Below are 9,308 nucleotides of genomic sequence, written 5' to 3'. Positions count from 1 at the left end.
GTGTGTGTGTGTGTGTGTGTGTGTGTGTGTGTGTGTGTGTGTGTTTTAAGAGCAAAGATAAGTGTATGCAAACCAAAGCAGGAGCTGAGCTAGGCTGTGCCATTTCAGAGTGGAAAAGAGCAGAGTGAGTGGGAAGGGGGACCGGGTGTCAAGTTGACATGGCACGTGTAAACATCTCCACGAGTAGGTGGTTGGTACACCAGTAGGGAAAGGTGACACGCGCGTGAATGCACAGGATGAGGACAGGTGACAAGCACTATGGGGAGTGGGGGAGAGGAACGGCTCTGACCTCTCAGGTGCAGGTCCTGCAGAGAAAGCTTCTGCAGCAACATCCCCGCGAGGTGCAGCCCACCCGGTAAACCCGCAGCCTCATGCCCTCAGCACCCCATCTTCTCAGAGCCACATCCCTTAACTCTCTATGCCTTCAGACTGAGCTCCGTCCCCCAACTCCCCACCCCACCTGAGCGCTATCCTTCAAACTCCCCAACCCCTCAGACTGAGCTCTGTCCCTCAGCACACCATCCCTCCGCGCACCATCCCTCCGCGCTCCTCCTGCCGTCTGACCCCGCGGGGAAATGGCTCCAGGATGCCCAGCGAAGCGTGAGTGGGCGCGTGGGGCGCGGCTCTTACCCGGTGCCGCAGTCAACCACGCAGGGAGGCAGCGAGCCCGCCATGCTCGGCCACGAGGCGCTCGGTCCCCACCAGCCCCAGCGTGCGCCTGGGTGCCCTGAGCCCAGCTGCCGGGTCGCCGCCAGCGCCGCTCCCCACCCAGGAGCTGCCGGGAGCCCAGAGGCTCCGCCTCGTGACGTCACTCTACAGTTGGCCAATCGGGGACGCGCACGCTCCGCCCTCTTGTCAGCCATCCTTAGTGCTGGCAGCCGGGCGTTTTTAGCCTATGCATCTATCCAGCAGTGGAAGAGATTGGAGTCTATTTTTAACAGGCATAAAGTGAATATGACCCCATTTGCGAGGCCGAAATTCTTTCTCTTCTCTCCTTTTGTCAAATTGCAATTTTGTTTTGTTTTCGAAACAGGGTTTCTCTGTGTAGCCCATACTGCCCTGGAACTCTTTTGGTAGACCAGGCTAGCCCCACTTGCCTCTGCTTCCCTAGTGCTGGGATCAAAGGTGTGCCTCACCACTGTCGGCTTATCTAGCTGCATTTTTTTTTTAATTATTGGGTGTGTGTCTCTTTGTCTGTTGGTGTGTGCATGTATGTAAGAGCAGGTGCTCTTGGAAGCCAGAGGCTTAGGATCCCATGCAGCTGAAGTTATAGACAGCTGTGAATGGGCACTAGGAATCTGAATTGGGTCTCCCGGAAGAGCAGCAAGTGCTCTTCACTGAGCCATCTCTCCAGCCCCTCTTTCTCCTCTCAATTCGTTCACGTCATTCTCTACCCTAACAATCTCTTGATTTTATTTCTAGCACTTAAAGCTAGTTTGGGTACTAGTAGATGTTCAACTCTCCTGAACTATAGGTTCTCCTCCTAGGGCAGGGCTTCATGTTTAACACATTTGATGCTCCGATAGAAATCACCTGAATGTTGAACGAATAAATAACCTTCACTGTAGAAAAATACTTATGACTTTCTATGATAGAGCATTGCATAATGCATCCTGGGAGAAAATTAACATATGCATAATTAGGCTTAAGGAATAAATGACCTTAGTCAATGCCACATCAACATTACTAGGAAATATTTTCTAATATCAAAGGTAGGGTGATTATTCAGCATCATTGTGGAAACGGAGACTAAAGAAGGAAAACACCTACCTATGGGAAACCCCACTTGCACCCTAAATGTTAGCCTCTAAAGTTCTTGACTGTGATGCCTAAGGAATGTTCTAGAGATGTATTAATTCACTTGGTCTTTACTGGGACTTAATTGTTGTGGGTTTTCCACAGGAGAAGAGTTAGATTAATTGACCACTCTTAGATAATTCTTTATCTTTTTTTTTTTTCCTGCATGCAAGGGAGCAAATAATCCTAAACCTAAAACAATATTCAGGGGAACTAGAGAGAGAAATAGAAGACAAATAAAGAGGATGGCGGCTCCCAAATGGGACCTAGAGCTAGAAGCAAGACATCTTTCCTTCCCTGCATGTGACCAATGCCCTGCCCACTTCTATCATCTGTCAGTCTGTCTGTTTTTGAAACCTGGACCAAAGCAACAAAGTCCCTTCTACAGGCTGTTGGCAATGCCCTGGACGTTAGCATCATTTACTTGATGTACATTTATTATATTGGTCATGCTTTAACAGTGTGATTGATGATTAATAATGATGTCAAGTCAACAGGACCTAGAACACTTAGAAACAAACGTGCCTGTGAGGGAGTTTCCACATTGTGTTAATTGAGGAGGGAAGACCCACCCTAAATGTGGTTGAGGTCCCAGGGAAAATAGGAGAGAGGAGGCAGGCTGAGCAGGGCACTCATCTCTACTGACTGCAGGCACAGTGTGACCAGGGGTCCCACACCTCTTTCGCCATAGCAAGGATGCCATGCTCAAACTGCGAGCCAATTAACACTTCCTTGATATTGCCTTTGCCAGGTGCAACAGAAAGTAACTAATACAAACAGTAAACAAGTTGTTCACAGGATCTAGCCCTAGAGCAGTGGTTCCCAAACATTTCTAATGCTGTGACCCTTTAATACAGATCCTCATCTTGCCACACCCCCAACCATAAAATCAATTCATTGCTACTTCATAGCTGTAATGTTGCCACTGTTATGAATCCTAATATAAACATCTGATATGCAGGACATCTTATATGTGACCCCCACAAAGGAGTCCCAACCCACAGTTGAGACCTGCTGCCCTAGAGTCTAGTCTAGCACCAGCGATCAGGGGATTGTTGTACAAAGGCTAGGTGCAGGAATGCAAGATGTCCAGAAAGCCATTTGAGCACCCCTGACCTTGACTTTTGGATCAAGTAGATGTTTTCCAAAGCTATGAAGTCTAAACTGAAGTCCAGAGTATAGATAAAAGAGGAATATGAGCTGTGTGTACTTCTAAGATAGGAAACATACAAAGCCAGGATGACCCCAAAGCCCAAATGTCCTGTTCATTCTCCAGGAGGAAGCTTTCCAGAAACCTGAAGCTGCCCAGAATAGAGTGTGCCTTTCCATGGACTGTGTGCTCTGCATAGGACTTACTGGGACTGATGGCCACTCCAGTCACTGATAGGAGAAAGATTTCCTGACTTCAGCAGTTTCCTCTAGACACCACTAGCCCTGAAGATTATCAAAGATGTTTTTGTGCTATGATTGCGCCTGTTTTTCCCTCACTTGGAAGGCTGGTGAGAAAGTATAAAACATCCAAAGCAATCCTAAGCTACAGGGTTAGGCCCTGTCTCAAAAAATTAATCCAACAATAAAAAAAGATGTGGGCAACCAGTAGAACAGAAACACACCTAGACACTTTAGCATGAGCAGATTGTGTTATCTCAGTTGTAACTGAAACCTATCAGCAAGTCCTCCTGAGCCTATGCATTCTGCCCCAGCAGACCCTGCACCTTGGCCTTGGTCCTCAGGCATCGCCTCATTACTCTCAACACAGCTACTGAAAATCCCCAATGCAAAACTGTAATGATAAATCTCCTTCTGAGAGGGGTAGAGATGAGACTCTGAAGACGCAATGTTCCCATCTGTTTCCTCTTTTGTTTCACTAGCTGCCCAATGGATCTCAACCTTCTTAAGGATATGACCCTTTAATACAGTTCCTCATGCTGTGGTGACCCCAAACCATGACATTCTTTTCACTGCTACTTCATAACTGTAATTTTGCTACTGTTAGGAATTGTAATGTTTTCTGAAGGTTTTAGGAGATCCCTGTGAAAGAGTCATTCAATCCCAAAAGGGGTCACAACATACAGGTTGAGAACCAGTGCACTGACCAATGCCTTTTTTTCTAGAGAATGGGCTAAAAGAAATTACCACAAATGGAATGACTTAATACATATGCTTCCATCATTCAAGAATCCAATGTCAAGTGTAGATGGGGCTGTGTTCTCTAAAGACTGTAAGGGGTTGTGTTCTGGGCTTTTCACCCTCTACCAGGAGCTGCTGCACTCCTGGGTACCTTGGCTTGGGCATGTATCACTCTCACCTCTGCCTGCATCATCTACGTTTTCTGTGGGATTCTCCTCCTCCCTCCTTTCCTCTCTCTCTCTCTCTCTCTCTCTCTCTCTNTATATATATATATATATATATATATATATATATATATATATATGCATACAGAGGCCACATCTGGATCAACCTTAGGTATCACTCCTCAGTTTCCACCCACCTGTTTTGTCCTCACTGGCCTATAACTCCTCAAGTAGGCTAGGCTGGCTAGCCAGTAAGCCCCAGTAATCTGCCTATCATCGCCTCCTAGCACTGAGATTATAGTTGCACACCATGTATAAATTCTTCACACAGGGTTCTAGGACTCAAACTGAAGAGCATGTGCTTGCACAGCAAGTAATTCCTGTACTCACTCAGCCGTCTCCCAGGCCCTAATCATGTGTCTCCCCTTCTAAGGAAACTAGCTATGTTGAATTAATTACTGCACATATGCATATATGTTCCAAATAAGATCACATTTACAGACACCAAAGTTAAGACTACAGCATGTCTCTTTAGGAGATGCTGATCAACCCATAATACCAGCTTTGCCAAAAGTAGGCATCAGTTCTATGATGTCAAAGGTAACCACTCTGTTTGGAGATGATTCTCATGACCTTTGAAGTCTGTGGTAGCCAATACCTGCCTAGAGTGTGCTTTGATTTACAAGAAAGGGGGATAGTTGTGTCATAAAACACACTGTGCTACAGTGCAAAGGAAGGCAGCGGCTTGCAAGCATAGAAGGCACACCACCAGGACCCAACCACACTAGCATTGTGACCTCAGACTTCCACTCTCTAGAAACATTAAAAAATAAAGTTTTGTTGCTCAGCAGGCAAGCCAGAGTGTTCTGACATGGCAGCCTGAGCAAATTAAATGCTGCTCAGAGCACCCTCCTTTCTTACACTGAAAGCTCCAGGAATCATGTGCCATTGTCTCTGCTTTGATCATGCCTGGGCCACAATTTCCATATTCTGGAAGAAGTAAAGCATAACTGTATCACCACGGAGGATGTGCTCTCTGGCACAGGCAAGACTCCTGCTACTAAATGCATGTTAATCTAGGGTGTGTTTCCCTGCGAGTTCTTGACCTGCCTCCCTCATTTGTAGCCTGAACTAAACTGGTAGTGAGAGAAATGTTGAAGTCGCTTTCATTTGCAGAAAAGGTATCTCTGTTTTATGCTTCTCCCTGCCAATGACTTCGCACTGACAGGAAAGCAGCTCCTCTCTGGAGTGGCACATGGCCTCTGTGGTAGATAAGATGTCACACCTTACCTACCATCCTGAGTGCTCAATCAGCCCAGCACTCGTCTCTCAAATGAGGTATTGATAAACATCATTCAGTGACATGTATTTATGCATAGGAAAACAGCAAGGATAAAATCACCAGTCTTAGAAATGGTCTAACTTAGCCCATGAGTAGCTGAATAATGTGATCCTACTTCCTGTGCTTAACTAGCTGTGCAGGGGCCAAGAAAGAAAAAGAACACAAAAACCATGCATGGGCTGCTTCAAAAACTGCCCACCCAGCAGCTCTAGAAACCTTAAATCTCAGAGCTGAAGGCAGAATCCAGCTAGGTGTTCTCTGTTGCCGTGAGAATGCAAAGAGAGAAAAGATGACCAAAAAATTAGGACCCAGTTCCTTTGGAAGTATCCTGCATTCTCCTTTAAGAGGAAGGCCCTGTCACTGCTCTCAATGGACCTCCCTGCTGTCTTGGCAACGGCAGGAGAAAATGATCCAAGCAGGGATTGATTGGCTAAGTGTTCAGAGTGTGTAAGGGAGTTGATAACAGAGCAGAGCCACAGGACTTCAGGAAATAATCCAGAGATCTGAGCGTGTTCACAGCTTTGCTTTGTTCCTGTCTCTGCTCTGGGCAGTTACTCAGGCTGCAGCCTGGTCCTCCACGTCCCCTCTGACCCTTTCTCTTCCCAAGCTACCTAGCCCCAGAGTCTCGCTCACTAGGTCCCCTCACCCCACTTCCTTTTCATTCCTGTTGTTTCTTCCTCCCCTTCTTTCATGGAAGAAGGGTTTCATGTAACCCAGGCTAACTAGCATTGAACCTGCTATGTGTGAGAAGATGATCTTGAACTCCTAATCCTCCAGCCTTTAACTCACCTCCTAAGTGTTGGGATGACGGGAGTGTCTATCTGGCTTATGCAGTCCCAGGGACCAAGCCTAGGGTCTCATGATACTAGACAAGCACCCTCTCCCAGCTGAGCTGACCCAACCCTAGTCCTAGCCTCTGCACCCGCTTTGTCATTCTTGCTGCAGGCATCTGCCTCCCTAAAGACATTTTTAGATAGATTGGACTGCTACAACAGACATCATTACTAACACAGAAAGTTCCTATAACATGTCAGTTTTCTTCTCCCAAACCTTCTGCAATATAGGCTTATATAATTCCAAAGCAGAAGTATATATGATCTGCCACTAAGTTACCATCCTATCTCACCTCATATTATGACCCTGGGCATGTCTGTATAGACCAAGCCATAGCCTGCTTTCCAAACTCTCGGAACTGTCCTGCAGCCCTATCCCCCAGTCTAGAATCTTCTTACCTACTCCATCCTCGCTGTTGCCCTTCCAACTTCACTTTAATTCATTCAACAAAACACCCTGGAGCTTCCTCATACTCTTCTCAACACCAGTCACTAAGCCTGTACCTGTGCTCAGCATTCAGAGGTGAGATCTGAGGTCTACATCTTAATCAGATGCTACAAGGTACCAAATGGTGCGTCTGCTCCCTACCCTGTTCATAGAGAGAGTCATATTACAACAACCGTAGCTTCATTTACAAAGCACTTTCAGTACATTTCACCTCGAATCTTGAGAACATTCCCACAAAATACCTATTACAAATAGCTTTTTAATCAAATAAGAATACCAGGCACATAGTTTTAAATTAGCATAGATTAAATTTTCATTTCCTTATGAGCACCTTCATTCTGCTCCCCTGAGAAAACAGGAAAACACTAAGTCCTTACAAAAATCAGCATCAGGTGTCAGCCTGCCGTGTGACCCCAGCCCCCGCGTGATTTCAGATCCACTGTGCTACTCTTGAGCTCTTTAATATTTTCTGTTTCCAGTAAGAAATGCCCATGAATTCCCACAAGACAATCCTTTCTATGCTCTGCACTGAGCAGTATCCAACCGAAAAATCACTTTGCCAATTCAGAGCGAAACTGCTGAGCAGTGTAATTAGGCTCCAAGAGATCTGGACAGTGTGTGCTGCCAAAAGCTGAAGCTGGCGTTGCCTGCCATTGCTCAGTCACAAGCAACAGGTTTGGATGAGTAAGCACCCTTCTCTTCTTCCTCTCCTCTTCCTCTCTTCTTTCTCGTTTGGCTTGTTGGAGACAGTGTCTCACCATATAGTTCTGACTGGCCTGGAACTTGTGTAGCAGGGAAGCCTCAAACTTAAAGCAGTCCTCCTGTCTCTTCCTCTCAAGTTCTTGGACTACAGACATGTGAGACCACACCCACATTTTTTTTTCCAGTGTAGACACTAGGTAGAGTTTATTATAAGGTAAGGTAGGAGTCACTCTCAAAAAGGAAGATGGACAATGAAGAAAGACTGTTGGGACAAACACTGTCATGGGTGAGGGGAGACAGTGGTCAGAAAGAGCATTGGTCCCAGGCCCTCTTTGCAGAGGTTCATTCTAGAATGTTTTAAGAATTAGCACAGAGGCTGGGGAAACAGCTCAGTGGGTAAAGCATGAGGACCTAAATTTGGATTCCCCAGAACCCACATAAAAAGTCAGATGCTAGGGTACACATCTGTAATCTCAGTATTGGGAAAGTCTAGACAAAAAGATCCTGGAGGCCTCCTGAGTGCTGGGATTGAAGACGTGTTCACACCCAGTTTACCGGACATTCTTAATTGTATGTGTTTCATGCTGTGATCATCACTAGTGTCCATTTGCATTTATCTGAGTATATTTGTGTGTATCAATGCATGTATGTGTGTTTGTGCATATGTCTGTATTTACTTATGCATTTATGTGTGCTGCTTCTGCCTGTATATCTATATGCATATTTGTATTTCTCTGCGTATGTGCCGGTGTGTCTCAGGATATCTGTATGGTCTGTCTATCCAGTTCACATGGTCTGGACAGGGGTGGGAAGGGTAGGTAGAAAGACAGTAACTAGAGAGCCAAGGATGGAGCTCAGACAGACATGCTGTCATACAAAGATATCTCCCAGGTATAAACAAAGATCTCTGAAACTGTTGGATTGAAAATGAGGGACACACTTCTTTCTTCCTCGGCACTGCCTATGAGGTGGCTGCCATCTGTTTTGCGGCATCATGGCTGCCCTCCGCCCTCTGGTGAAGCCCAAGATCGTCAAAAAGAGGACCAAGAAGTTCATCAGACACCAGTCAGACCGATATGTGAAAATTAAGCGAAACTGGCGGAAACCCAGAGGCATCAACAGGGTGCGGAGAAGGTTCAAGGGCCAGATTCTGATGCCCAACATCGGTTATGGGAGCAACAAGAAAACCAAGCACATGCTGCCCAGCGGCTTCCGCAAGTTCCTGGTCCACAATGTCAAGGAGCTGGAGGTGCTGCTGATGTGCAACAAATCTTACTGTGCTGAGATTGCTCACAAAGTGTCCTCTAAGAACCGAAAAGCCATTGTAGAAAGAGCAGCACAGCTGGCCATCAGAGTCACCAATCCCAACGCCAGGCTACGCAGCGAAGAAAATGAGTAGATGGCTTATATGTGTGATTTGTGTTTAAATAAAGTCACAAAAATTGAAAAAAAAAAAAAGAAAGAAAGAAAATGAGGGACACAGTGTTACAAATTACATGACCTTAGGTACAGAGAGGCGTTTCTGGGAGGCAATGGCCACAGAGAGACACTGAAATGGTAGGAATGTGGATCTGAAGCTGAGCAGAAAGCAGGCACTATTCATGGCTCTGGTCCCCCACCCCCAGGGCCTACCTGACCCTGGCAAGCATCAGGTTATTCATCTTTGTCAAGTCCTGACAGAGAGAGATATAGAAATGCCAACTGTCTTTTCTCTGCTCCTTGAACTTCCTCTCCCAGTCTTCCTCAGAGCTCTGTCAGCTTGCAAGACCTTGGCAGACCTCCCAGTTTAATTATTCATTCTGTTATCCCCAGATTTTGTTTGTACTTTTCAGAGTTGGTGTCCCAGTTTACAGCTGGGATGGTCTGTGTCCCTTAGTCATCAGTCATCAGAG

General features: G+C 46.1%; 1 protein-coding gene and 1 pseudogene across 2 annotated transcripts in view; one reads left to right on the top strand and one right to left on the bottom strand.

Moving 5' to 3' along the window:
- Positions 1-754, bottom strand: part of Actr3b (actin related protein 3B) — a 95,714-nt gene extending 94,960 nt beyond the window's left edge. Inside the window, exon 1 of the mRNA XM_021190294.2 lies at positions 631-754. Coding sequence (XP_021045953.2) covers positions 631-674 — 44 coding nt within the window. The 5' untranslated portion in view covers positions 675-754. The remainder of the gene's footprint in view (positions 1-630) is intronic.
- Positions 755-8,366: 7,612 nt separating this feature from the next.
- On the top strand, positions 8,367-8,862 carry LOC110316624 (annotated as a pseudogene). The gene has a single exon (XR_002380280.1). The product of XR_002380280.1 is annotated as a 60S ribosomal protein L32 pseudogene (transcript).
- Positions 8,863-9,308: the final 446 nt, after the last annotated feature.

Source organism: Mus pahari, chromosome 2 (assembly GCF_900095145.1).
Source record: "Mus pahari chromosome 2, PAHARI_EIJ_v1.1, whole genome shotgun sequence".
In the NCBI taxonomy this organism is placed as follows: Eukaryota; Metazoa; Chordata; class Mammalia; order Rodentia; family Muridae; genus Mus; species Mus pahari.
Note: the sequence above shows the minus strand (reverse complement) of the source record. Positions and strands in the feature narration are given on the sequence as shown.